Source organism: Cladophialophora bantiana, assembly GCF_000835475.1.
Source record: "Cladophialophora bantiana CBS 173.52 unplaced genomic scaffold supercont1.1, whole genome shotgun sequence".
In the NCBI taxonomy this organism is placed as follows: Eukaryota; Fungi; Ascomycota; class Eurotiomycetes; order Chaetothyriales; family Herpotrichiellaceae; genus Cladophialophora; species Cladophialophora bantiana.
In genome coordinates, this window is record NW_015971575.1 from 1,525,233 (window position 1) to 1,552,586 (window position 27,354).

The 27,354-nt window shown below is 51.4% G+C and overlaps 11 protein-coding genes across 11 annotated transcripts; 5 read left to right on the plus strand and 6 right to left on the minus strand.

Annotated features, from left to right (window-relative positions):
• Nucleotides 1-371: 371 nt before the first annotated feature.
• Nucleotides 372-2,066, minus strand: Z519_00561 (protoheme IX farnesyltransferase; the record flags this gene model as incomplete). Its single annotated transcript, XM_016758318.1, has 1 exon — nt 372-2,066. One exon carries the CDS (start codon nt 2,064-2,066, stop codon nt 372-374), a length of 1,695 nt encoding a protein of 564 aa, XP_016625567.1.
• A 2,427-nt stretch (nt 2,067-4,493) lies between these two features.
• Z519_00562 (uncharacterized protein) lies at nt 4,494-5,195 on the plus strand (the record flags this gene model as incomplete). The annotated part of the gene is made up of 1 exon (XM_016758319.1): nt 4,494-5,195. The coding sequence occupies one exon, from the start codon at nt 4,494-4,496 to the stop codon at nt 5,193-5,195; it is 702 nt and encodes a 233-aa protein (XP_016625568.1).
• Nucleotides 5,196-6,208: 1,013 nt separating this feature from the next.
• Z519_00563 (uncharacterized protein) lies at nt 6,209-8,673 on the minus strand (the record flags this gene model as incomplete). Its single annotated transcript, XM_016758320.1, has 3 exons — nt 6,209-7,225; nt 7,283-7,486; nt 7,543-8,673. 3 exons carry the CDS (start codon nt 8,671-8,673, stop codon nt 6,209-6,211), a joined length of 2,352 nt encoding a protein of 783 aa, XP_016625569.1.
• A 2,452-nt stretch (nt 8,674-11,125) lies between these two features.
• On the plus strand, nt 11,126-11,646 carry Z519_00564 (uncharacterized protein; the record flags this gene model as incomplete). The annotated part of the gene is made up of 2 exons (XM_016758321.1): nt 11,126-11,186; nt 11,234-11,646. The coding sequence occupies 2 exons, from the start codon at nt 11,126-11,128 to the stop codon at nt 11,644-11,646; spliced, it is 474 nt and encodes a 157-aa protein (XP_016625570.1).
• Nucleotides 11,647-11,772: 126 nt separating this feature from the next.
• Z519_00565 (uncharacterized protein) lies at nt 11,773-12,933 on the plus strand (the record flags this gene model as incomplete). The annotated part of the gene is made up of 1 exon (XM_016758322.1): nt 11,773-12,933. One exon carries the CDS (start codon nt 11,773-11,775, stop codon nt 12,931-12,933), a length of 1,161 nt encoding a protein of 386 aa, XP_016625571.1.
• A 2,073-nt stretch (nt 12,934-15,006) lies between these two features.
• Z519_00566 (uncharacterized protein) lies at nt 15,007-15,794 on the plus strand (the record flags this gene model as incomplete). The annotated part of the gene is made up of 2 exons (XM_016758323.1): nt 15,007-15,131; nt 15,185-15,794. The coding sequence occupies 2 exons, from the start codon at nt 15,007-15,009 to the stop codon at nt 15,792-15,794; spliced, it is 735 nt and encodes a 244-aa protein (XP_016625572.1).
• A 41-nt stretch (nt 15,795-15,835) lies between these two features.
• Z519_00567 (uncharacterized protein) lies at nt 15,836-17,002 on the minus strand (the record flags this gene model as incomplete). The annotated part of the gene is made up of 1 exon (XM_016758324.1): nt 15,836-17,002. One exon carries the CDS (start codon nt 17,000-17,002, stop codon nt 15,836-15,838), a length of 1,167 nt encoding a protein of 388 aa, XP_016625573.1.
• A 1,457-nt stretch (nt 17,003-18,459) lies between these two features.
• Z519_00568 (uncharacterized protein) lies at nt 18,460-20,326 on the minus strand (the record flags this gene model as incomplete). The annotated part of the gene is made up of 5 exons (XM_016758325.1): nt 18,460-19,164; nt 19,220-19,235; nt 19,296-20,004; nt 20,109-20,145; nt 20,234-20,326. 5 exons carry the CDS (start codon nt 20,324-20,326, stop codon nt 18,460-18,462), a joined length of 1,560 nt encoding a protein of 519 aa, XP_016625574.1.
• Nucleotides 20,327-20,906: 580 nt separating this feature from the next.
• On the minus strand, nt 20,907-22,774 carry Z519_00569 (uncharacterized protein; the record flags this gene model as incomplete). Its single annotated transcript, XM_016758326.1, has 3 exons — nt 20,907-21,633; nt 21,718-21,929; nt 22,025-22,774. The coding sequence occupies 3 exons, from the start codon at nt 22,772-22,774 to the stop codon at nt 20,907-20,909; spliced, it is 1,689 nt and encodes a 562-aa protein (XP_016625575.1).
• Nucleotides 22,775-23,285: 511 nt separating this feature from the next.
• Z519_00570 (uncharacterized protein) lies at nt 23,286-25,038 on the minus strand (the record flags this gene model as incomplete). Its single annotated transcript, XM_016758327.1, has 2 exons — nt 23,286-24,773; nt 24,826-25,038. The coding sequence occupies 2 exons, from the start codon at nt 25,036-25,038 to the stop codon at nt 23,286-23,288; spliced, it is 1,701 nt and encodes a 566-aa protein (XP_016625576.1).
• Nucleotides 25,039-25,416: 378 nt separating this feature from the next.
• On the plus strand, nt 25,417-26,127 carry Z519_00571 (uncharacterized protein; the record flags this gene model as incomplete). Its single annotated transcript, XM_016758328.1, has 1 exon — nt 25,417-26,127. One exon carries the CDS (start codon nt 25,417-25,419, stop codon nt 26,125-26,127), a length of 711 nt encoding a protein of 236 aa, XP_016625577.1.
• Nucleotides 26,128-27,354: the final 1,227 nt, after the last annotated feature.

The window sequence follows — 27,354 nt, forward strand, 5'->3', positions numbered from 1 at the left end:
TGCATGCATGTTCGTCGATATGATATGTTACATTTGCCAGCTTGTGCTGTCGGTTATTGAACTCCCAGAGTTCCACTGAATGCTAGACCAACAGAATTTTTCCCCGCATCTGTGTCCATGAAGACTGTGTCGGTGGCGATCTCCAGGCCATGACGCCACAGCACATTTCCGGCTGTGTCTTGCAGATCTATTTCCAGAAACTAAGCGGAGGGGCACTAGGGACCTCGCTCCGCGTTGATGCGGCTGGTGTTGCTGCAATATGTGCCGGTGAAGATGTCGACAGAGTCATCTCTTAGTCGTTCAGGTATACTCCTCATCGGCGCTCAGGAAGACGCCCCGGTGTGGAAGAATCAGCGTCCGCACGGCGTGTCTCAAGTTGGTCTCTTAAATCCCATCATAGCCAAATTAATATCGGGCGGTTGCGGCCTTTGTCGGGGTTTTGAGGGGTCCATTCCAAGGGTATCACCATCGTCTTCGAGATCGCCCTCTTCATACACGCTGGGGGGTTCGTTAGTGCTGAAAAAACCGTCCCATAATCCTTTCTTGCACACGAGAGCTCCAACCAACACCAGTGGGAGATGCCAGACGCTCGCCCAGAAGAGTCCTCTAGCACTACCTCCAGCTCCTTGCTGTCTCCAAAAGCGGAATGCCTCTCTAGTCATCCAGACGTTGCATGCCGTGCTGATGACCAGGAAGCCCTTGTCCACGCACCCCGTGAAATAAAGGAGTCCGCATATAGGGAACATGGCCAGAGAGTACCGTAGAGCAACACGTCCATTTCGAGCAGGATTCGTCCAGGCCAGCATTTTGTGGCCAGCATTTCGATAGTCTTCTCGAATAGTGTGAGACAGAGACATAAAATGAGGGAACTGCCACGCAAAAAGGAGGGCTGCTAAGGCCCAGCCGCCTATCGAGCTCTCCGAAAAAAGCAGATCTTGCCACGAATGGTGTTCGAATGTGGCAGCCTCGCCCGCAGCAGCGCACCAGCCCATTAAAGGGGGAATGCCGCCCACAATTGCGCCGACCCATGTATTTGCCGCGGAGATCCGCTTCATTGGAGTGTACACTCCCGCGTAGAGGAAGATATTGAGAGCCGACAGGCCCGCCACTGTCGGATTGGTCCCTAGGCCGAGAAGAAGTAGGCCGGACGCACCGCAAATCAAGGCAAATCCGGCGGCAGCCCGTGGAGTGACCAGCTTTCTTACAAGAGGCCGATTTCGAGTTCGAGACATGAGAGCGTCATATTTTGGCTCAAAAAGCATGTTGAGGGTGTTGGCACATGCACAGGACAAAAAAGTGCCCGAAGTGAGGAAGAGCCAAGTCAATGTTGACGTTGAGAGTGACGAAGTCACCTCCGAGGATGTGGAGGATAGAATTTCTGGGAGCGGATACAGACTGTAAGCCGAGGTGGTCGTGAGCAGAATCAGGAATGACAGGCGTGGTTTGGTCAACGAGAGGTACGTTGCCAGCTTTCGTCGGAAGACGGCTGACTTTGGCATCGAGGTCGCCGCAGTCGTCAATTGGGACGAAGCGTCCAAGGGAAGAGACTCCTCTGATGCGTCCTGGTTACTCTTCCGTCTCTTCCGCCTTCTGTGCGGCAATACTTCTGTCTCTGGTTCACCATCCTGCACAGCTTTGCTCACTTCTGGACCTTTTGGAGGGCTCAGGTTCTCTGCACTCGGAGGCTCCTCCTTAAATGACAAGGCCTTCTCCAGTTCTCCCTGTGCTCGAGTCCGTGTAGCTTCGGGAGGCACGTCATTGTGCCTTCGTCCTGTAGGCTCCGCGACTGTGCGGACCGCAGCCAGCATCCCACTCTTGATCCATCCTCTCTCGATTGAGGTATTGGCAGAGAAATAATCATCCACGAAGCTCTGCGAATGAGCAACTGCACTTCTGGAGGCCTTTTCGGTTGGAATTATGCCACTGTGGAGCTTCCTGTTTGCCTGTAGAACAGATCTCAAGGTGCTGTGCTTCCGAGACGATTGGCCAAGGCATCGTGTGATACAGGAAGGACAGATGCGAAAGCCACATCCGGACAATCGGCCTGCTGCCGGAGCAGCAGCCATAGCGGCGGTGATCTAAGCTCGCGGAAATCGTAGAAGGGTCATTGAGTTGAAGCGTGGTGTGAAGAGTGAAGACCGAAATTCAAAAGCGGAGGTAAATCGACCCCGAGCGCACCTCGATACTGACCTAGCAAGTAAGTTGCGCCGCTTTTAAACACCGCTGACCTCCCACTCACCAACTCACCCTGAACTCTTCTCTTTTAGTTTTGGTTATTTTGCATATATTTATTTCTTTACTAGTACTCACTTATCACCTAACTCTTCCCTATTTAGTAATAATTTCTACTCCTATGCTAGGTTTGAGTATCGCCCCCAGTACCGAGTACTAGACGAAAAGGCTCCCTAGTCGCCGCCCTAGAAGTACCTATGTTGGTAGCTCGCATCACCCTCGAGACTCAGAATAATCTTTTAACCATAGCACCGTTGAAATCTCCTCAACGAGACGAACCCAGGGGTACTATCTATGTGCAACAGATTATGCGTGGTAAGTCAGAAAGTCATAGAGGAAGCCGTCTTTTTTGCGCAGGATCTTGGCAGCCCGGATTTTAAAGGAAATGGGACATCCGGAACGCAAGGGAAAGGTTGGAACTTGTTGAACTATGGCAAAGTGCGAGATACAGCGAGGTTGCTGAGGGAGTGGCACAGGGTTTGAGACTCGAGAGCAGACACCAACGGGGGATCATCCTTCTCAACTAGCGTCGCAATCACGAGTTGGCAGGAATATATCAGGCGAATAGACAAATGAAGGATACACAGAAGAATTCCCAAGCAGACATTGACGGAGGATGATCCCGATCGACTGGCATCGCAGCATAACCTGGCTATGATCCTATGGGAACTTGATCAGTAAGTCTCCTTCGGCTTGGTGGAGATCTACAGACTGGTTCCGTCCAGCGTCCGAGAAATGGTCAGAGCCTTTTGAGCATGACACATCTAAGGTTTAACGAGCACGGATTTACAACAACACTTACTACCGAGCTACCTAGGTAGGCACCTACGGTTACTCCTGTCACGATCTACCGCCACCTACTTCGTCCGTGTTCCGTTGTTCTGTCCACAGCCTTCCCGTATCCATCGCGTATCTGATGACGGCCCGGACGATTTTCATCTTGGACGTCCATTTAGCTACTGGTCCATCCAAGCCATGCACGGGCACCCCAAACAAAATTGCTAGGTGCCAGGTACTCGACCAAGCTTGACTTGTGAGACCTAACCCCGAGAACCGAAGTCGATGGCGCACAACTCAGCCGACTAATGTGAGGTACGTGGACAAGGATTGACAAGGAATTCAGAAGAATTCGATAAACAGCACTCACAGGCGCTGCCATGACCAGAACAATCCTCTCTGCCCGCTGTATTGAGCACTTTTTCGTCTATACATAGCCGAGGGCCCTTGGCCACCCCCCACCCGTTTCCAACGATGTGCTTGCCAGAGATGGAGTGAATGCGCTGGGTTTCTTGCCCGCGTGGTACGTATACTACCCACAATCACGCTAGGCCTGCAGCCTCTGTCTAGTACATTGTGAGCACATTTCCTCATTGAACGGCTAGAGCCAACGAGAAGGGTAGTATGCTCTGAGCAAACTCACTTTTCCAGACGAAGTCTAGTCATGCAATTCATATTGTGCTATCTCATCATCTGTTGATATTTGACGATGAGCCGCAAAAGTATTCAACAGTTCGATGTCTGGTAAGCCCACCGCTCATGTGAATAGCCGTGAGTGTAATATTGACAAGTTGGGAAGATACTAGAAGCCTGTTGAGCCGCCTCAAGGCTGATTCGACTCCCGACAGTCTTCAAGGACCTGGGAGATCTCGGTCGACGCACGGGATACAGTACGCTCTGTGAGTTGGCAATATCCCCACCGAGACCAATATTCTAGACTTGAAGGATTTCCTTTTGGACGTCACCCCAAACGACCTATCAGTCTATCCTATAATCCCACCTCAAGGTATGCGTTTGCGAACTTTAGCAAAGAGAGCGCTCGAATCACCGCAATTGAGCATGCGGGGCTTCCACTCTGTTCCGGGAAAAGCGACTTGATTGCCGAATTAGGTATGAGGGACAATCGAGATCTGTCAAAGTCAGCTATGGTCTCAGTGCTGGTGATCATAGAAATATTCCACTCCCAAAACCCCCCAACGACCTGAAACAAAGGGCTAAGGAGTTAGCCTTCTTCCCTGATTGTGACGGCGACCAAAATGATAAGAAGTTCTTCATTATCAAGAGCTTCATACCCGAAGCAATACGCCAGAGCCTAGAAACGAATCTGTGATATATACCGCAGAGACATGCATGTCGGCTGAATTATGCTTTTCGGGTGAGATCTAGTTTTCTGTTTGGTGTCTTCCTCGAGACTTTGAAGCAACACTAATCTCGACCATTCACCCCTTAGACAGCTCGCAAGGTACATTTTATCCTCTTAGTTAATGGCTCCGGTGAGCTGCTCGGTTACGCCTCAATTGGAATCTGGATTCCAGATATCTGAGACATCCAGCAGCCCTTCGCATGGCCTGGAGTTTCCTCAAATGCTTAGAGTCGAACTATCCGCCAAACAGAGCCTCGTCGATAATACTTCCGACACCGGGTACAGATCTCCAACCACGTCCCCACACGCGTATGGATCATCCACTCCGGGAAAAGTGACATGTGAGCCAGATAGACAGCGAATCATTTGGAGAGCGTCAACAAATTCCCAAGACTCCGATGTCGATTCTTCAAAATACCTGAACATTGCTTCACTGGGCCACGGAACCGTAGAGACCTTCCAGCAAAGAGGGTGGAGGAACAAGCCCCAAGCCATGGAGATGGGTAAAAGTCACAGATTATGCTCCTATGAAAGAGGTGCATGGCTGCCGCCGAGGCACATGAGTGACCCTCCTCCGCAGCTCGAACGCATTAGCGCCCCATGCCAGATCAAATGGATCTCCCGCGAGCAAACCCCCTTCGAACAAGTCCGCAGTATCAAGAACCCCTGGAACGAGGACATGAGCGTCGGCCGAGCCAAATACGTCACGCTGGTGCACCGAGAAGCTGGAGCAGCAGTCCTGAAGATTTGGAGGAGGAAAATCATGCAGAGTCAGAACAATATTCCGAGAGAAGCAAGTACAGAGGCGTGGGATCTGCGTTGATGGCAGTACTTTGACGAACAATTCAAGGAATGATTTCCGTCCTTTCGCAAAAGATTTTTGGATTCATCAGCGCGCGGATTGAAAAGGGGCAAGCAGCCTCTGACCTTGATTCTTTGCTCCGTGTCCAGGATCAAATCCGGGCATTGTGTATCAAAGTATTTGTTTGGGAATGTTAGCTTGGAGCACGAGGACCAACGGGGTTCGATATTTCTCTCATTCACCGTGTTTATCTTGGCGGCAGTTCTTTCGGCGAATCTTAAATACCAATCCACTGTAACAACAAAGATCTAGAGGAGGCGCTCGTGGATATGTAAGGGGTATAAGATGACGTCTTTACCCCTGACTCTGCGCATTCAATATCTATGGGCCCTTCACCCCGTCCGGCAGATTGCTTGATATCCCAAGCGGCAACAAGCCTCATAAAGGTGCCAGTGAGAGAAATGCAAGGACCAGGTCAGACGGCATCTTCACGCCACATACGGAGAATTTAGTAGACCCGCCCACGGACGCGAGATTGCAGAGTAAGCCGTGTTCCTCAAGGGAGGTGGGAGGGTGACGATTTAACTTGCTCGGTGACAAATGGTCATTGTCCTCGGCGCAAAGATACTCGGCGCACTTCTCTCCCCTCCCCTCCCGGCCCCCCGCCCAACAGAACAATTCGCCTGTTGTTCATTCCAAAATACAACATGATTTCATATCCCCCAAAAAAGAAGGTAAACACAAACACATTATGCACTGTACACCAAATCTACCTTTGGCTTAAGTTTAGGCCCGGTTGCACAGGAGACAATGTTTCGAAGAAAAGCGGTTGGCAAACACAACATTAAGTAGACGATGGAGGAGTAGAGAACATCCGTCCTTGAGCATGACCCGCTGCGTTCCAGTCCCCCGCGCCACCATTCCCGCCCTTGACTTGAATTTCGGTCTCTTGCTATGATCATGGTCAATTGGGAACGGAAAGAAATTGTCCCAATTCCCCAGTGACAGTGACACTCGCAAGGCCTTACCGTTGTCTAGAACAAGTGCAACACAGCACCCACTAGGACAGCCATGAAGTTGATGGACACCACATCAGCAGCGCCAGTGAATGTAGCGATGGCGGGCGAAACGGGCGACACGGAAGTGCCAGACTCAGATCCTGAGCCTTTACCTGCGTCCAGCCCAGCGCCGCTCGTTGAAGTGGCAGCTGCAGCCGCGGCCGTTCCTGAAGTAGAAGTGGATTCAGAAGAGAGCCCGTTGGTGCTCCATTGCCAGCTAGCTGAGCCCGTGGATGTCGAAGAGGTCCCGGTTTCTGTACTTGTTGTGGCGGCGGATGTTGGGAACGCTCCCTTGCTTGTCCACGGCGCCGAGATAGTGCATAGGCAGTCCGTAATAGTAATAGTGGTAGCAGCTATCGCGGTGTACCACTTGTCGTTGTAGCTGAACTTGGTGGCATAGGGGCAATATGTCTCGAATGATGTGACTATGGTTACGGTATAGGAAACTGACTCGGTTGTGGTGCTTGTGGTGTAGGAGACGGGTAATGGGACGGTAGTCGTAATGGACGTCTTCGAATTGGAAGTCCGGTGGGGCCACTTCGTACTGGGCTTGCCGGAGCAGGTAGCAGTCGATACAGAAGAAGCCCATGTTGTACTCAATTGGCTGGAGTAGGACCCTGTCGATGAAGACGCAGTCGAACTTGTGCTAGACTTGGTCGAGATGGAAACTGTCGATGCGGTCGAAGTAGTCGAAATTGAAGTCGAAGTCGTTGAATAGGAGACTCCACTGCATGAGAGAGCACTCGCACTTGCAGACAGTCCCCCCAAGCCCTTGAAGCTATCCGATGAAGAGCCCACAGTAACATCGTACTTTGTGAATTTCAGTGCCACAGCAGGGAGGCTGTAAGATCCCATGTAGAAGGTGTAGTACTTGGACTCGCACACCTTGGCCATAGTAACCTTCTGCTTGACGAGGGTGGGGAGGTTGTTGTAGGTCATTGCCTTGACGAGCGAGAGGGTAAGGTCAACTTCGCCAGTAGTACCATATCTCACCTGCGAAGCTCGTTAGTTCAAATACTGTCAATAGTCACTCGCATTCACAAGACCAACCGCTGCGACAATAGTTGCTAGTGAGTTGCCGGCGGAGTCTGCGGAGGATACGATGGAATTTGCGGTTTGTGCAAAGATCGTGTCCGAAACCGGGAAACCCTCGCCATTATTGTCGTAGGCTACAGTGCCAGATGAAGTGGTGACGACGACAGTAAAGGAAGAGATTGAACTTTTGGCGGGAATCTCGCTGCTGAAGTTAAAGAACTATATAGCAAGTCAGCCTCCGTTTGTTACTAGACTGTCGATTAATAGGTTCTCACCGTAAAAGTATCATCAAACCCAGCAGCGTCACCGGCAACTAAGGTGTCGATGCTCTCAGAACCGGCCCCTAACCTATCTTTGTAGACAAGTTTTAGACTTGAGATTGACGAAGCTGACACTGTGTTGGTCCAGAAACGAATTTGACCAGAGAAGATGAGGCGGTCGCCGCCTGATGCCACGTTGAGCTGAAGATTTACTGGCTTGACCGGGTATGGAGTGATTGTGTCGGTCAGAGTCACGCTCGAGGGAACGGTGTCGAGCATTTTCGCCAAGATTGTCGTGCAAGTATCAGCGTAGGAATTTGCGGTCTGCATAGCTGAAACAGTCTGGTTGTCATCACTGGCAAAAACCCGTAAATCGGATCGAGCATCCAAATCAGGGCCAATGACAAGAGGATTTTTAGTACTGCCATCGAGGTATTTTGTGATAACTAAGTTGTCATAAGTGTTATTAGTCGCGTCAAAATTCTGGACTCCAAGGGTTGTCGTGTTCGCAGGGACGATTGTAGGGTGTTCTGCGGAATGAACACCTCCGAGAGTGTGTCCACAAGCAACGACCTGGATCATCTCAGTTGGCGAGAAACCCATCCTAGCGAATCCCCTTGTCAACTTGGTGATATCGTCCTTCGCATCGGGTACGCCAACTGCGCCAGCTTGAGTAGCATCAATTCGACCAGCTTTAAGGGGCACCGCAGGACCACCACACGCTCTGACGGAGGCGTATACACCAAGTGCGATCAGGTCAGACATGGACGCTCGGCTGCTGAAAAATTTAGAGTAGTAGGTCAAAGAGGCGTTGAAAGCTGGACCAGTATTCTCGATGTAAGGGTCGAGGAGCTCGAAACCAATTGAAGCGTCCAGACCGCCGGTACCCGCAGCAACGTCTGCCGGAGCCATATCGTGAAAGGCGGTTCTGAGGAAGCCTCCTGCTACCGAGTGACCCGGAGTTGGAGCGAAGGTGCACGGGGCCACTGGAAATGGAAAGTTGCGAGCGTTGACTCCGGAGTTGAGCAGCATCAGGTCCTCCATCTCATCGTAGGCTGGAGAAGGCCATGTAGCAGCTGAACTGGCCACATAGATTAAATTGAGCCCCACGGCTGCTGAAAGGAACAGTGTCATTTTCCCCAGCATAATGCAAAGTGTCAAAAGAATGGAACGAGCCAAATGGGCTTCAGATGGACAGAATATAGGCCACAGAAAAAAATATCTTGTAGTTCAAACGAGGGACTAAATAGTTGGGTTGTGGAAGCAAAGCAAAATGAGTGTGAAAGAGGCAGGGAGAAGTGAAGAGAGGCTGGTGACTTTGATGCGGCCGGCAAGATATAAATATAAGGTGCTATCTTCTCGTACATAGACCGTCGGCAATTTAAAGCGCACATTGTGGCATTATGCAAAGTACGAAGCCACTTCCCGTCACACCTGTGGTGCAGCACTATCGATACGATGGTCGAAATGAACCAGGTTTAGACCATTGAGAGCCATGCAGTTGGATTAGGTCTCAGATAGGTGCGCTTGTCGAAATCAGATTTGCCTCTCCCACCGCCGCTGCGTATTCTGATAGTGACAGCGGGCAGAGAAGGTGGCTGGATGCGTGCTCGGAAATTCGAACATCTTGGCGTCGACGCAGATTGATCCAAAAAAGAAGTGCTGAGACGTTGTGGGATTTTACAAACCTACCCATGTACACCAATGGCATGGCTGGCGATGGTCATGGTCGTCGTGTGGATAAGGTTGTAGGGTGGCAGGCTCTGGGTTTTAAAAACATGCTCACGTCCCCAAGTATTGTGCTCACCATCCACTATCCGCAAACCCTAGTACATAGGCTCGAGAGGGCGGAGACTCACCGGGAATAACCGCCCGCCGGCTTGTAAATCATCCAGACCTCCTTTGCCGGAACTTCATGACTTGTAACCATGGTTCGAGTCGGACTGGTACAAGTCACTAGTCCTCCTCAGCTATAACCCTCAAAGTCAATCCTGGGAGTCTAATCGGAAGCTTTGCATTGGGACATCTCACACTCAGTCCTGTCGCCCGCTGAGACACGGAGAAAATGACATTGCACTGCGGTGAATAGCGCTCTATTGGACCTTTGGCGATGAGAAAGTTGTACAGGTCAAAATGTTAAGCTTAGGGATCCTCGGTCTACCGAGTATGTATTCTGTTTTCTGTGGGGGGAACTTCGGTATTGGATTAGCCTAATTAGGCTAGGTAGTGGGGTCTCTTGGCAATGCGGTAACCTGGCTCGTCTGTTTACCAGTTTAAACATTCTGCCACCCACAGATCTCAATACGCCTTCTCCTTTCTTTTAAATATCCTCTTTTATTCTCCCGGACTACTGACTCTGCTTAGGGTAATTGCAAAAGCGAGGTGAGCAGATTCTAGATAGCCGCGAGAGTTCCAATCCCAGAAACTTACTCATCGTTCTCTTAGAGGGGCAGACAAAACACGCTATGCTAGCGAATCGTTCAGATTTGGTGGAAGATGTGCTACTATCACGCCCAAAAACACGCTCATATGATTGTGCTAATCCTTGGGTCCGCAGTGTCACGTCGTGAAAGCTACCTCGTGCACTCCTTGGACTCCCTGAAGACCCAAGAGGCTGATCTAAACCAAGATTATCCAGACTATCAACTGGAAGGACCGGGTATGGTGTGAGAAATCGCAAACCCAGGTGTGAATTCAGGGGAGTGTGACTCTGCCAATCATGCTTCACCGCGAACTCTGAGGTTATCACGAACCGTATTGTTTCAATCACAATCCACTCAAAAACTATCAGGGACCTACGCAACGCAGTAGGTACAAAGAAACTGGAATAGCTGAATGCCTTGTTCTATTCACGTAGTCCTATTGACAACGACTCAACGCTTGAGAAAAAGGAAGAGTTCTCTCTCAGCCGGTTCGGGTGAGAGGAGACTCTTATAGCTTCCCCTCTTTCTGTCACGTGAAAAGGGTAAGGCAGCGTTAACCGATAGCCTTGTGCTTCAACTGTCCTTTGCCTTTTCCTTTTCTTTCTATACCGTCCACCCGATTCGGGTGGAGGGCGTAGAGTACTTGGGGACAACGGTGGGCTCGTGACAAAAACATGGTGGGATCAGTTAACAAATTCCAGACGGCTCGGCCCTCATATCCGATTCTAAGTATTGGTAGCTGAGAAGTCAGACTTGATATTCTCGGGAGCTTCTGTCTTGATGCTGCAATCCGCTGATCTCAGGAGCGAGGACGAGGAATACATGTGCCTCCTCGTACAGCCCTCCCTGTGCGATTGTATCGCATCTTTTGAACAGCTGCTTAGCCTGTCTATCAAAAATTAGTCACCTAAATTGGCCTTCTCCACCAGGGGACATGATAAGGTAACTCAGCCCTCGTTTCTCCTGACTTCCGTTGCTCAGGAGATATGGGGACACGCCTTATAGAGTCCTCCCCTCACCTGAAAGTTGAGGCAGGAAAGTACATTAAAACGGAGAGGCTCTAGCATTCGTGGTTCCCTCACTCTTTTCGGCTACAGTGCTGTCCCTTGATGATTGATCTTCTATTGCTTTTATCTGAAGAGAGAAGCAGACGTGGAGGTTTGTTCCTTCGCGAAATGAATGTCAACACCTCTTCTGCATACACATCGACTGCGTTACTGAAACCCAAAATCGATCGTATGAGAAGCTTCTCCTCGCGTTCTGATTCAAATCTTAGCCTACAGGCTTCGCCAGATCCAGAGACCACCCAATTCTCGTCTACTCGTCTACTTCAAGTCTCGTCAACCACCACACAGATGATCTATGCTACGAGGAAACCGGGCACTTTCACAACCATGCCACCTCACCCATCGATGGCTTCGGGCGATTTCATTTCGAAGATGCCTCGTATTCTGCAACGGCTTTACCGTTGCCAAACATCGAGACCAGTCAAGCGCCGATGAAAGAACGGCTGGTCGCGGCTTCTTTTCCACAAAAACTAAAGGCCGGATGGTGTATATCTGGAAATGCTTTCGCTTTGGTGGTGTTCGTCATCATCACTCAAATGGCATTCGGAATTTTGCAGTGCGTCAAATATAGCGCGGACAAGACGGACCAAGCAGCATTTGGCAGGGGCGTCGTTCTCGCAAAAGGTTGAGCTGGTGCTCTCTATCCGATGCTCTTCTTATTTTGTCCATGTCACGGTGGCTCATGGCTGTCGTCTGACGCACTCGCTACGCAGCCGCTGCTGTCAACTGGGACAAAATCCGCAACTTTCATATTTATGGGGGAGTCAGCAGCCTGCTGCTTGCTTCTTCTGCACACCATCAGACACCTGAGCGGATCACTTGTTCATGCATCCGACCCAAAGCACAAGCAGGCGATTACGAATCTCTTCAACGGAAGTTTTGACACCAGCAGCTACAGTGTCTGGCTCGAATCGGTACCAGGGATCACGGGTCTGATCAGTTACGGCATCTTTGTCGTCATCTCGATCCTGGGCATACCGTACATTCGGAATTTGTCGTTCGAGCTCTTTCAAGCCAGCCACCTGTTGATGTTCCCGATGATTGGTCTGCTGATGGCACATGGAGCAGATCATCTTTTACAATATCCTGCCTCGAGGCTCGTGTTAGCTGTGCCTACTCTTCTCGTCATGATGGAAAGAGGACACCGAGTTCTCAGCATGTTCAATTCCAGTGGCTACGCCGAGATAACGCCTTTGAGTGACGAAGTTGCCAAAGTGTCTCTACCGCATCTGACCCAATCTCGCCTGTTCAAATATCAAGGCGGCCAATACATTCTGTTGCTGCTGCCCTCGATTTCGTATTTCCAGTGGCACCCGTTCACCGTGTCTGAATTTGATGGCGACAGGCCTTACATATACATGAAAGCGGGTGGGAATTGGACCGCCCGAGTTCGTCGACTGGGGCGATTTACACCAGCCCGTTTGGACGGACTCTTTGGCGCCCCAAGCCAGAGGTTTTTTGACTATCAATACAACATATTGATTGAGACGGGCATTGGGATTACGCCTTCTCTCTCGACTTTGGATCGCCTGAAAGAGCGCGATCAACCCTGGGCGATGCAAGATGCTGCAAATCCCCCGTCAGCATCCCATATACCAGATAATGACACACTAAATGCCGATGAGACGTCTCATTCGGTGGATATATACCGGACATCACGTCGAGCTGACTCGATCCTCTGGTTCGTCCCTGTCCTCGCCGGGGCGTCATCGGCCTCGCAAAACCGCAGGATTCAGTTCGCATTGACCGCGTTCATTACTCAATCGAATGCATCAGACAATCTCAAAGCATCCGTCGAGCAGGAAAAATCGGAGCTGCTCAATTACAGAGGACACGTGCAGTATCAGCGACCAGACTTCGCAAAACTACTCACTGAACACTATGAGAAGATGTGCCATTCTCCTTTTTGGTCCTAGAAGGGAAGGGTGAGGGTCGGCGTGTTTTTCTGTGGCCAGCGTGCGGTGCGCAAGCAGCTCCAGATGTTGTGTTATGAGATCACTCTGGCAGGATGTAGGGATGGCAGCGGTATCGAGTATCATTTTCATCCAGAGGTAGTCTGAAGACAATTTGATTGCTCTCTGTCCTTTTTTTTTTTCTCTCTTTCTCTACAGAAAGCTGTGCAAGGCTTCCCTAGTAAGTTTTGCTGGGCAGCACAGGCGGGCGAATCGTGACGCCATGACGACAAGGGCGGCCGTGGCGGGAGATTCGTATACAGCATCGACCAGTGTTGAGTTGCAGCCAGCGTATTCGGAGCCCTTCGCCAGTTAACCTAAATTGATTGTGGTCACGCCAGGGCCCACAGAGAGGTAATTAGCAGAAGCCAATTGCTAAATGACACCTCGTACCCAGCGTTTACTGTACATAGGTTAGCGCACTGGCGTATCCAGCTGCTTGTGGAATCCAACCTCAGTCGCCTGTGCGACATAGTTCTATCTATCTTGCTGCCTTGTCGAGATGGAATAAGTATCGACGCAAGTTTGAAATTTCATGGGTGATATCCAAAAACGCGCACTGCGTGTTGTTGAGTTTTGACTTCGAACCGAGGGTGATAGCCGAACGGTTCTCTCCTCAGGTGAATGCGATCTCGGAGGTGCAATATCCCCCTCGTACCGAGACTGGGGCTATTGACGCTGATGTCGGCCTGTCGCCCAAACAGAAGGCCAGGAGGCACGTAGACGAATATTTCATGTTGGACAATTGTGCTTTGATGAACTATTTATAATTATCAGTTCACGAAGAGAGGATCGAAACCTACACCATCACCATCACTTGGGGAGAAGAGAGGACAGAGCCCAAATGGCACTTACTCCTTCGCCATCCGCTTGATCACCCAATGCCCAAAAACACACTTGAATGATCGCAGCAAGGTCGTGGCAATACATGTGCCGTGGATTCTATTCAAGAATAACCCTAACGCAAATTCCAGAGCAGCGAGGTTACCCCCAAGGTCCTGCGGTCTACCCTCATTAATATCGGATTGGAAGAGTCGGCACTCCCTGCGGTTGCGGTCCTCCAAAGTCCCAAAATGTGGTTGCGATGACTTCTTCCAGAGTCAGTATCATGAAATACAGTAGTTCGGCACCACGGAAGCTAGATGGAGGGGCGAATGAACCAAGAAAAGAGTAATCTGTGCTCTGTATCAGGATTCCGTGCAACTTGCCTCCACCACATATCTCGACCCAGAAGCTCTCCAGTGTTCATCAAAAGGACACATCCCATGCAATGTTTAGTTCACATTGCGATTGTGGTCATCGTATCTAAGTTTGACTGGCCGAGGGTCAGGCCAAATATTCTGCTCAATTGCACATTCCGACGAATTGCAAAACCGGCGCGAGAATCAGATTCAAGCCCAGGGGCTTCGATGGCAGTCGCGTGATATAAGAGAGTCCTTCTGCGTATTTGGACCAAGAAATGATCAATAAAGAGCTTCGAATCGGCCTCAGGAGTCGCGAGGGTCTGAAATACAATGAATAGAATGGCTGCTGTGGCAGTCTCCCTTCCATGAATAGCACCGGCCCTTGGCAAGAAGTCGTGGCTAAGGGGCATATCGCAATCGAGAAAGCGCCTGCCTGTGACTATGCAAACCCCTCACATTCAATCGGCAGTTATGGTGTGTGCAGAAGCTGCGATGTACCAGGTTCTAGGTCATGACAGCCTTATTTTAGGCCACCGAAGCGTTCGGGGATAGCAAGCTCTGAAGACCTATTCTTAATGTGTGCCTCTGGGCGTCTGTCGCCTAAGACTATCACTTTCGGTACCAAGTAGATACTGGAACATTAGGGGGGCATTTACGGTAGAGTGGGTGTAATGGGGAGGGTGGGTGCAAAGGTCAGGTGAGGAAGTGACCTTTTGCCAAGACGGTTGGCGGGGTGAGCATAGGGCAGCGTCACAGACGTCCCAAAGGGGGGGTATGCAGCTTTGATCTCTCCCTCTTCCATCAACTGGCCACCCGCAGCTCCAACGGTACAACGAGGTCAGAATACAACACTATGGCGGAGCTCACCACAGACCACGTCCGATCTCTGGATCAAACGCGTCAAAGACTTCTAGCTCTCCATAAATCACTGGTGGCTTTGGGATCAGAGCTCGTCACCCAGAATCCGCTTCCCTCCTGGTACATACATTCCTGACTACGAAGAGACACATCTAGCTGATTGCATCGGACAGGTCGGCGCTTCAACTGCATGCAAACCTTGTGTCTAACAACCTACAAACCATTGCTTCTCAGCTGGCTGAGCATCGGGATACATATCAATCCACCGTCGCCTTTCCCACACCTCAGTTCCCGGGGACACAGCGCTCCTTCATTCTCGAGACTCTCCTTCGGACAAAGCTAGAACCCGACGTGGAAGAGTGGATTGAGGCTGGCGAAAACGTCAGCGCACAACAGCACAAGACCACTTTCCGAGGGTTGTCGGACGACGACCGCAATGCTCTATGGCAGTGGGCCCCCGGGGTTGCAAATGGTGCGGCCCGCAAGCAGAAATGGGGCGCGGACTTTACTCTGGAGGAGAAGCAAAAAGGCGTAGAGAATGTGGCTACAGGGTTACGCAGACAGCTGGTAGAACCGCCCGATGACGAGGGCGAGGAAGAGCCTGAAGAGGAGGAAGACGAGTTTGAAATCAGCGATGAGGAAGACGAGGGCGAGGATGGGGACAAAATGGATGTGGAGAAACAGCCGCCGAAGACCGAGGCAAGCCCAGCCTCTACAGCCTTGCCAACCGCTGGCCAGATGACCCTAGGAGCTCTCCACAAATTCATGACCACTGGACGATGACCACCTCTCAGAGATGACTCTACTCCCGGTACAACTCAAGATTACGAGAGGATGCTCGTCCAACTGGAGAACCCGACTTTCCGTCCCATCACAGGTTCAGTCTCCCCCTGCCCTTGTGCAGATATGGTCGAGTCGTGCAGCCAGACGAAATCCACCCATTCGCTGTCATCCATGCCGAGAATCATGTCTCTCTGCACTCTCCATTCGACCGTCACGTCGACGCACGACAAGGACAATTTGAGTGCCAGCTCAAATTGCCTTCTCTCGGCGGAAGTGATTTGCGTGGCGACGGAGACACTGGACTCGATCACAATGGTCAATTTCTGAAGGGACTTGAGGAAGACAAGACCTTCAGTGACCCAGGATGCCGTGTAGGCGAATGTAGTTGACGGACGATCCTGAGAAGAAGGAGCGATTGTCAGGATGTGCAGCAATCCCACCATCGAGTCGGCCTGCGCCAACAGCAGATCTCGCGTTGTGATATGCAGTGTCAATTCTCGCAAGCTGCAGCCGCCGCCCGACTCGTCTGAGTCCTTTTCGGGCTTGTGGTCGGCCTTTTCTCTCTCGTTCCAGTTAATTTCGATGTCTGCGCCACCACTGCTCTCCACCAAGTCACTGGCACCGTTCGTCCCCATCACGCCCGCTATTGACCTAAGAATCGACCTCAGAGACCATGCTTCCGACACACTTGCGAGGAGGTGTAGCTCCAGCTTCCGAATTGCTCGTCGCTGAAACGGCTTCAGTACGTCCAAGAAATGTTTTGTTGCCGAAGTATTCGATCCCATGGTTGCAGGACACTTGACCCAATTGACTTGGAGAGGCATCAAGCGTGTTTCTCTGTAAATTTGACGGCAGAGAAGAAGAGCTTGCACAACATTTTTGTTCGCGGCGTCGGTCCTTGATCCCCGACGAGAGACCTTGTACCGGTCGCCTACCATGCCGAAAAGCCTTGATGTAGCGCATGCCTTCTGGGGTGGAAATATCTCAGAGGAGTCCATGAAGACGAGTTCGAAAACCTTTTGCCTGAGCTCGTACGGGAGGCTGAGGAGCGGTGACGACGACAACGCGCGGGATGTTCTCCCAGCTGTGTTGTCACCTTTCGTCTGACTCTGCAGCTCGCGGTGTTCGTGGTCTTCCTTGCTGCAAGCTGGCGGCTGCTTTTGAACATCCGCAAGCAATGATATCTCGTTTGAATCATGAAACATCATATCGCGCTGGAGGGTTTTAGGTCAATGCTGTCTCTGGTTGCCCTTCGATGCCTTGGGGATGTTGCGAGTTGAGGCCCAAGGAGATTGGATGAGCTGGGACGGCGGGCAATAAGACTGCAAGCCCGAAGGAGAGGTCGTACAGCAGTTGGGGAACAGGTGACTATTTCACACCTTCTTGACTGTGTTATTTGGCACCAGAGCGAATACGGAGCAACCAAGTCGCGAAATACTACTGGAGAAGAGTGAGAGTAGCGAGATACAGCAAACCGCACCCTTGTATTTTACAACATGGCGGCACTCTCAAGTGGTAGTGCCGGGCAGTACATTACCCATGGTGTGCGGATGCCCGAAACATTGAGGGACTTGTACGACACGCTCATCTCGGCTACACATGGATTCCATCAGCCTTAGACTAGACGTGCTCGGCGCCGCCCGTCAAGTTGCGCGGTGTGTATCGCGGCTGTGGAGGGCAGTGAATTGGCTACTTAGTCATGGAAACGAAAGGACTGAACAGTCCAGGACTCCAGGTAATACTGGCAAATATGGGGGAAGAGGCGGACATGCATTATCAAATCAAACCGGCCAAGCATAAGATTTGACTCGGAATGAAGTTGTGTGGATGAAGGACTCGAGATTGGACTGACCATATGGAGTGTTCCGTCCTTTGCGCTATATAATCTTGTACTAAGCCACATTAGTGGAAATTGAACCGCCAAGCCATGGAGACGTCGCCGCCCCTTTGGACGGAATCAGCCTCGCCCAGTACGAGCGACATTAGCCTTAGCTCAGCTTACTCGTTACATTCACCACATTCACAATCGCATATTTGACCGTCGGAAAGACCCGACTTGGTCTTTTACACGGTCCTCTAGGTAACACCCTGGGGAATGAGTCCTTCCTTTTCTCGTTCGTTCTGCGCTTGTAGTCAAGGGGGAAGGTCGAGGACGAGAGGCAAAAACCTCTTGAAAAGACACGACATGTGACATGTGATATGGTGGCTGTCCGTCGCGCTCGTGGCGGGAAAAGAAATACATGCTATTTTGACTCCTGGACGTTATAATACCAAGACCAGGACTAAGGGGCTAGGACGGGGAATAGGGACCCAATGACAGGGATCGCTCGCTCGCTCGGTCCCTAGCTTCGCGCCCCTCCCACCTTGGGGCCAAAATGCGGACACACCTCCTGAGAGGTAATTAATACGAAGGAATTACCTTTCGTTCCATCCCCCTCACGCCCACCATCATCGGGATTTTCGAAGGGGCCCAGGATACAAAACGCAAGACAAGACGAGACGAGGCATACTATGACACAATATAACACAATATAGTTCTAAATTCTGTAAAGGCGATGACAGTATTTCTCTCTCTTTTTTCGATCTCTTACATATGGTACCTACAAGTAAAGTAAGCATCCCCATCTGGTTTCCATGCTATATGCTCCGGAAACCAATACATAAATCACAGCATGGCCTTGGGCATCTGCTTGATGGCCTGCCTGACGCCGAGATCCGCGAGGACCTCCTCGGCGCCGCCCAGGATGGCATCGAATTTGTACGTGCGGTGGAACTGCTCGACGAAGCGGCCCATGCCCGTCTGCGTGATGCCGCGGCCGCCAAAGATGTTGACCGCGTCGTCCGCGACGTCGTGCGCGCACCGTGTCGCGTACGACTTCAACAGCCCAATCGGCCCGCCCAGCAGCTTCGACTGCTGCGCGTAGTCCATCTGGTTCATCTGGTACGTGATGGTTTCGAGCCAGGACTGGCACGCCTCGGTGAGGGAGATCATCTTGGCGAGTTTCTGTCGGATCACCGGCTGGGACACCAAGGGTTTCCCGAAGACGATCCTCTGGTTCGTCCATTTGAGGCACTCTTCCACGATGGTGCGCATCCAGCGGATCACCGAGCAGGTCATGGCCCAGCGTTCGTGGTTGAAGTTGCTCATGATGACGATGAACCCGTTGTCCTCCTTGCCCAGAAGATGGTTCACTGGCACCTTGACGTTGTCGAACTGGATGAATGTGGTCGCCGCGGCGGTGGAATATGAGGTCTTGATGCGTTTGGTTTCCACATTGTCGTCCCGCGGCACCAGGATGACACTGAATCCCTTCTCGGTTTTACAGCCCGTGACAAAGTAATCCGCGAACATACCGTTGGTGATCCATTTCTATAATCGCGTTAGTGGACTAGACCGCAGGTCAAGGGCATCTCTGAAATATCACCTTCGTCCCGTTGATTCTGGCGCAGAACTTGTCAGTATAGACGTCGCCTGATAAGAGTGTCAAAAGAAAAACTCACATGTAATATTTCCCGTCCTCGGTCTTCTTGGCGGTCGTTCTGATCCCCGCAACGTCGCTGCCTGCAAACGCCTCGGTGATGGCAAGACACATGAATTTCTTCCCGCTCAGACACTCCTCGGTTACTCTATCCTTCAACGCGGAATCATTTGCCCACTGTCGCACAGCTGTAAGTGAGATCATCATGCCGGCCATGTTTCCGTCTTGGAAACCTCGTGCCATCCCGCGAGAGAGCTCCTGCGCGACGATAAGGTCGTGGAAATAGTCAAACTCTTCGCCTTGCACATCGCCAAGTAGTTTGCGGCCGTAGAGGTGCTTGCCGGGGCCGAGGCGCATGGCGAGGAGGCCGTTCGATGCCATCTTGTCGACCAGTTCTTGAGAGATATACGTGCCGTCGAGTTCTTTTTCTTGGGCTTCGGGGTAGATATCCCGGTCTACGAATTCTCTCACGGCTTTTTGGAGGGCGCGATGAGAGGCGTTGTAGTAGGGGGATTTGAATTGCGGAGTCAACCACAACGGCTCCGCATAAGGCACCTTCGACAGGTCGCCCGGTTTGGGATCTATGACTTCGGGCTTCTCGCCTTCAATTGTGCCAATGCAGAGATTGGCGTACTTTTGGAGCACTTCATGGCGGTGGAGGTTGTAGAAGGCCGTTGTGGCGTCCTGGCCGGCCACCTGTTGCAGAACGACATTGCCACCGGGATGGGCATCTGTTGCGGGTGGTCGTCAGTTCATACGTCCCGAGAATGAGTGTATAGGAAAGGACCCGCTGCCAAAGGACTGGGCGAGTCTTCCAAAAACAGCATTGACCTACCGAGAAAGTCCGAGAGGTCGTAGACCTTGTGATCAATCTGAGGGATTCGTGTTGTCAGTACCCGAGGAACCCCCTGGTGAATCAGGCGAAGAGAGGACGGCTGCTCAGACTGAAGGGGAACTTACGATGCACCATACGTCGTCCTCTGCGTTATGTTCAGCAACTTGGGAACGGGTGTGCACCTTGCTGGGTATCGACTGAGACGCCTTTTGGGCCATGATTGTAGATTCTATTTCGTGGAAGGAGAGAAGGAGGACTGGAAAAGTGTATTCTCTCACACAATGGCCCGGATATACTTCCCCAGATCAAATGGGCTTCTCAAAGGATGAAAGCGGCGGCAAGTCGTGGTTGAAGATATATCTCGTCATGTCATGGGCTCGGGACCGGAACAATTTATTGTGGTTTGACCTGGAACCGAGGTTCGGGTTGAGCTTCGAACAGCCAACCGCCGACCTGAGTGACCAACTAATTGCCTGATTACTGATTGGTTGACGATGCCCGGCTGCACGAGGCTGTACAAGGCTGGAATTCAGCCTCGAAGATTCCGGGATTCGCTCGGCTTTTCATTTGGGTCGACAATTAAGGACGATTGACGCTCCTCGGCCACTAACACAACTACTTAGGTTGGTTAACATTGGTTGCCAGCACCATTGGCGCCGACGACTACTGCCAAATTCGTCTCTTTGAACGGGGGCTAAACGACAGAATTGCAGGAACAGAGACAATAGCATCTCGGAAGACGGAACGAGCTCCGTGTGGTGTGCTATTGGACCGTCATAAAGGCGCCAATTAGTCAATTTAGACACCTGTTTTGTTCAACCTCGCTTTGACCACATCCACAAGTTCAACTGTGGGCTGTATGTAAGGCACAATAGTGTTCCTGACAAGAGTTCTTTGCTCGAATGCATATGCAAGCCCGATGAGCAACTCCTCGCTGAAATGAGGCCCCATGAAACTGATCCCGAAGGGAACGTTTGGTGCCGTGGCATTCAGGTTGCCAAACCCATTTAGAGTAACCGCTGTCTTAGGAGGGAAAGCTCCCAGGGGCACCGTTACAACAGGGGATCCAATCAGTGCAGGGAAATTGGGCGAAAACTCTGTCGGTAATACCAGGGCATCTAGTGAGTAGTTTGCAAGCGCGCCTGTGACTCCAAGGGGACCAGCCAAGTAGGTGTTCATCGTATAGTTCGACCAGAACTCCGGCGAGGTGTTGTTGTAGCCAAGTTCCAACGCACCGTCCCAGACCAGTGTGTCGCGCTCAGGCCAGTCTTCCAGAGGGAATGAATGTGTAAAATTGCGAACATCCGCCACAGAGTACACATGATTGGGATTGTACGAGAGTTCCGAGAGATATTTCGCAAGGTCGCTTATGAAATCCCCTTCAAGGACGATATTCGAGTAGTTGCCCTCATTGAGAGCATCGTAGCCGGTGAAGTTGGTGTTGTCTATGACTGTGGCTCCCGCAGCGCGCAGGATATCCAGAGCGGCGTTGAAGGCTGAAATGATTGGCGCAGCAGTAGAGTCGCTGCAAATGTACGTTAGCCCTGGACTGGTGGAGAGCGTGACAAGAGATCCGTTCAGACACGAGACACTTTGCGAGAGCACTCACAAGGATAGATCAATCAGATTTCGTGGCACGCCGATCCTCTTCCCTCGCAGAGCCGAAAAGTTGCATGCGGCGACGTAGTCGGGAATTGTCTCGAAGGGAATTGCAGAGGTATAATTATCATAAGTTGACTTCCCTGCTATGGCCGACAGGACGTACGCTGCGTCCTTAACTGTCCGGGCCATGGGCCCGACGGTGTCTTGATGTTCGGAGATCTGAAATAGACAGTCAGTCTCTATTCGGAACGGCGGGTGGGTGCATGTGGCGGAATATCAAACACGAAATATGTAACCTATTTGGGAATGCTCACAGGAACAACCAGATAACGGGACGTTAGTCCCACGGTAGGCTTAATGCCAACGAGGTTGTTGACATCCGAGGGACTCAATATGCTGCCGTCTGTCTCAGTGCCCAAGGCAGCCAGCGCCAATCCTAAGGACGACGAAACGCCACTGCCAGAACTGCTGCCACTGGGATCTTGACCAGGATAATAAGCACCGACCGTCTGCCCCGCGATTGCCGACCAGCCGTTACTCGTATTGAACGAACGGTAATTTGCCCATTGGCTCAAATTAGTCTTCCCTAGGATTATGGCTCCAGCCTTCCGGAGATTGGCGGCGATTGTGCTGTCTCTGGGGACCTTGGCACTAGCGAGCGCATAGGAACCCGCCGTGTTATCCATGGCATCAGCAGTGGCAATATTGTTTTTGATCAGAATTGGGATGCCATGGAGCGGACCGTGCACAATGCCTTTCGCTCGCTGTGAGTCGAGTTTGGCGGCGATGGAAAGAGCATCAGGATTTAGCTGGGTCACCATATGCAAGGTGTCGTTGACTTCCGTGATGCGGGCAATATAAGCCGTGACAAGATCGACACTTGTGAAAAGACCCGTTTCGAGCCCACGAATGAGGTCTTCCGTTGTCGCTTCGATCAATGGCGGGAATGGAGCCCCATTGATTGCTGTGCTTTGATTCCAACATGACTGAGCCGCAGCTAAAGCATTCAGAGACTGCGAAACAAGCAGGACAGCTACAAGTCGGCGAACGGGTCCAAAGACCATGTTGATAACCAAAGGCGCAATGAAAACAGTGCAACAGGCGGAGTCAACATGGTGTCCTTCGGCTTCTTTTTCAATCAACGTCGGCTTGCAGAGCCGGACTTTGCACAAGTCGTCACACAAGATAGCCTGATAAAGGCGCTTCGTGTACATACGCGTCGATCGGGGTCCGCTTGGTCGATAAGCCAGTGTCCTCGCGAAATAGTCACTGTGTAATTGGCGGGTGATGCAACTGGACCTGTGTCGGGACACAGTCCGGCTAGGGCTACCCCACAAAATTGCAGATGACCAACTTATCGAGCTGCCAAACTAGGCAGCTCAGTATTCACTGGGTACTCCAACACGACCCATTCGAAAGGCGCCAGCACAAACAGGCAGGCCGTTATGATTCAGAATGAAAACACTGCGGCAGCCAGAGATGGACATTGGCTGTGCACTGTTTTTGTCTTTGGTTGGCTCCAAAGCAATTTCCGTATCTATTCAATGACGGATCGCTTCGTCCTTTGGTCTCCGCCTACATTTTTGGTGTTTGGCTCTTTGATACCATTTGTTTAGCTTCTCTCAAGAGGCCAACGATCAGCGGCACTCCAACAGGACCCAAAAGCGGAAGCAGGACGGCGATCTTGTGCTCGTCGGGAAAATAGACCTGGCCAACCATTGATTTGTCGAAAAAAGCCTTTTCGCTGTCTTTGAAAGCCTTTTTAGCATGATTGAGGGTCAAATCGAATCTACCCTCGAGCGACGAGTGGCAAAACGCTTCAAGATGCGCTATCGAGTCGTCAACTAATTGCACGACGTGTCTCGGAATCGGAATGCTGCTGAGACGCTGGGCCAATCGAGCTAGCGATCCCAGACTCGACGCAGCATGGAGGTAGAGAGTAAGAGCTGACAGACGTTTGTAAGCGTCGAGTCGCAGTTGCAATGGTCGGGATTTGGCAGAATCACCGGGATTCAAGACACCCAGCAGTGACAGAAATTGCGAAGCAAACGTCTCAAAGGGTTGGCGCAAGAGTTGTTGATTAAGATGAGCAGGTAGCATCATGTTTCCGTGGACAGGGTTTAGGTGCATAGGTGGATTTAGGATATGTATTCCGCCCCATTGAGGAATCAGCCATGAATTTCCATCGACTCCTTCAATCCTCAGAGGTATCTGATCTGTGGATGGAACATAGAGAATGAAATTGAGGGTAGGTCCATCTCCGATCGATGGCGCCAAGGGCCACTCTGCGGAATTCACAAAAGCCGTCAAATCTTTCTGCTGGAGAAAAGAGCCGTTTTGTCCTTCTCGATGAATAGGCTGTATGGCGGGAGGGAGAGTCGAATATAATTGCACCTGGGTCGTGATCTCGAAATCGGCAATGGATGAGAGTGCTTGTACAAGAGGTTCGATGTGGTCTCGGAGAGCGTCGTGAACATCCCAACTTGAGGGAGCTCCGCTGGCAGTGAGGAGAGAGAAGGTGAGATGGAATTCAGGAGACGACTTGTATGCCCGGTTGATTTGCTTTTCTACCTTGGCGACGATGTCGTAGGGTTGAGACCTCAGAAACGCCTGTGCATTGTGGCTGTGGCTGGTGGAAGAAACAATTCGAAGTGCAGCAGCAATTTGTTCTTGTCTGAACAGTTCATGGAGGCTTCCCGCGAGAGCGTTGGCAACGTTGGCACCAGTACCAGGAGGTATGCTGGCCTGGGCAGTCGCTGTGACTGCGTCCAGAGTGAACGCAAAGCCATCTGGTGTAGGTCCAAGAAGAACTTTCAAGACAGGCGCTCCGTGGTTCAGGGTAGCAGGATCATCGCCGCAACTCGCATCCGTTGCTCGTCTCTTTTGGCCAGCTCCTGCGACATCCGCATCCAAGTTGACCAGGTGGAGCCTTTGATGGAGAGTCGGGTACTCGTTCAGATCATCCAAGGCTTGTTGGGTATCTTGGACTATCTTCTGCGCGTCTGAGCAAGAGAGGTTCGTGGCCGACAGCCAGAGATGCAATGGAATCGCTGTGGGTGTATTCTGGAAACTGCCATCAGCTCTGAAATGACTGCGAAAAAGATGCACTGCTCACAAGTCCCTCCGCCCAGTTGAGCATGTCCTGCACCGGCAGGCTCGCCCGGTATATTGATGTGGTCTGCCACCATACTGGAAGACCCAGCAGTATGATCACGGCCCAGAAGGATAGGACAATCTTTGTCCGCAGGCTCACGGCTTCCGGCTTCTCAGGAGGAGGCTGTTTTGACGAAGGTACAACGACAGAGGGAACGGTAGAAGATTGCTCCATTCCGGCAGATCCAGGTGCCGCAGGTGTAAATTGTCTATTGGATTCTGTTCGCTTTTGATCGTGACACGTCCATCACGACCGAGGAATAAATGTCGGCCCAGAAATATGCGTAGTTGTGTGGAGTTGCGAAGACGATGGGGGATTCACTTTTGCAACGTGTTTGCATGATTCAGACGCTAGCTCGAAGACGATGCACCTGACTCGCAGGCCGAAGAAAGCCTGGTTGGCCTGCCATGACGAGCACGACTTTTTTCTTTCTCGAGATTCATTCACCCTTTACAGGCCCACGCTCATTTTACGCTCACTTAGACAGGATGCGCTCATTATAACATGGAGTTCAATCTTTGATTGACTGCTCTCGGACACGTTCAGGCCAAAATGGCCGCCCGCCGCACGGCTACTCTTCTGCTCAATTCTCAAGCTCGGTTTGTCCCGGCCGTTTCCGCATCATTGAATGCACAACCAGTACGACAAACAAGGACACTCTTCGACTCCCTGCTCTCTTCAACATTGGGGACCTGTTCACTTCGTTCCATGGTCCATACCAAAGTTTTACCATACTCCGCTGCAACGGTCTTCAAAGCGGTCTCCGACGTGGCAGGCTACCCAACTTTTCTGCCCTACACAATTTCAAGCAATGTCACATCGAGAGATGCTGCAGGCTACCCGACCAGAGCTAGTTTGAAAGTCGGCTACGCAACACTTGGCATTGAGGAAGACTGGGAGAGCATTGTTCGATGCGATCCGGCTCAAGGAATCATCGAGGCAAGAAGCAGCGAGAGGCACAGCAACGGTCTATTTGAAACCTTGAGTACAAAGTGGCTCATTGCACCTTCAAAGACGGCTGTCGACAGTACGGCTGTCAGGCTGAACGTCAACGTCAAATTTCGAAATCCTCTCTACGATCAAATGTTTGCCCAGGTTGAAAGTAAGGTTGCAAGTACGATGGTGTCTGCCTTTGAAAAGAGGGTTGAAGAGCTCCATCAAAAGCAGAAAATGCGACCTGAAAGAATGGCGGAAAGTAGCAAGGACGGTAGAGACCAATTGCAACAAACGTGCATTTGTGATCACAAGTCCCTCAGACGATAATCACTACCGCGTCCGGGTGGCAATCCGCCAACTCACGAATTCAGGGGAGTTCACCAACTCGGACCGTCTCGGCCAAAAATGAAGTTGAGATCGCACCAACATGGAACATCCGGCATCGGTGTCGACTACTCAGATTTGTTTGGCTGCTGCTGGAAGCTTGGATACGGCCACCAGCGACAGGGTCCGCATATATTAGAGCAACGCAGATTGTTAGATGATGACGGTGCATCAGTCTTTTTCACGACCCAGTCATCTCCGGATCAATTATGTACATCATGCATTGTGCGCTGGACGAGGCTTTGTCCTAGCCTTGTAAGGGGTTTCGGAGCGGGTGTGATAGATACGGGACGTATCTCCGATGGTGAAAACTCTCCGTGCTTGAAACTATTGTAGATAGTGCTGGCGGCTCTGTGTTTTTAATGCATTTCTTCAACGGCGATCTGGCCGTATCACAGTACTTGTCACAGACTCGTTCATCCACAACCAAAGGAAATGAATCTCATGGGCGGCTCGAGAGGAGACGAAAAAGACTTGTGGCATCAACAGGGTCAGAATAGTTTACTACTAGCAAGTACGAGGTATGGCGGCATATTTTCGCTAGACAGGGAATAGGACAACGGTCTCCAGAAGCTGCTGTATGGTGACAACTGATGGGGGCATTTTCTTCAGGAGTTCGCTGGTGGCGTCGCGGTGGTCCCCAGGAATAAGAAGACTCGAGGGTAAGGGGGGAAGGAAGAAATAGAGCGGTGATACATACATGCTGGCAACGAATCACATACGAAGCTCGACGGCGAGATGCCTACATGTTAGAGGTGTGACGAGGAGTGAAAACTGCGTCAGTGGGTGCCAGTGGCCGGGGGATTCGGCGGGATGGTCAAGAATGGCAGCCAACAACAGCCAGATCGCCTCCAGAGAGCTCAGTGCTGCTAGTCCCCCACTACTGGAAAGTCTCCCACCATTCACACCCAGCCGTGGCAGCTTATCACATCCAGGCACATCCCGACCATCCCACGCCGCCAATCACTCACCATCAGCTCGACCTCGTCCTCTGCTGCTGACTGGAAGATCAGCTTCTTTAACCGCCGAGTGTAATGCAAGCCACCGCAAGCATGGAAACAACCCTGTCCAGGTGCTTGTTACGACACATACGCAACCAACACACACTCTCTCATACGCTGAGGGGGCAAAAGGGCCTCCTCCTCCTCCTCCTCACCCTCTCTCCTCAGC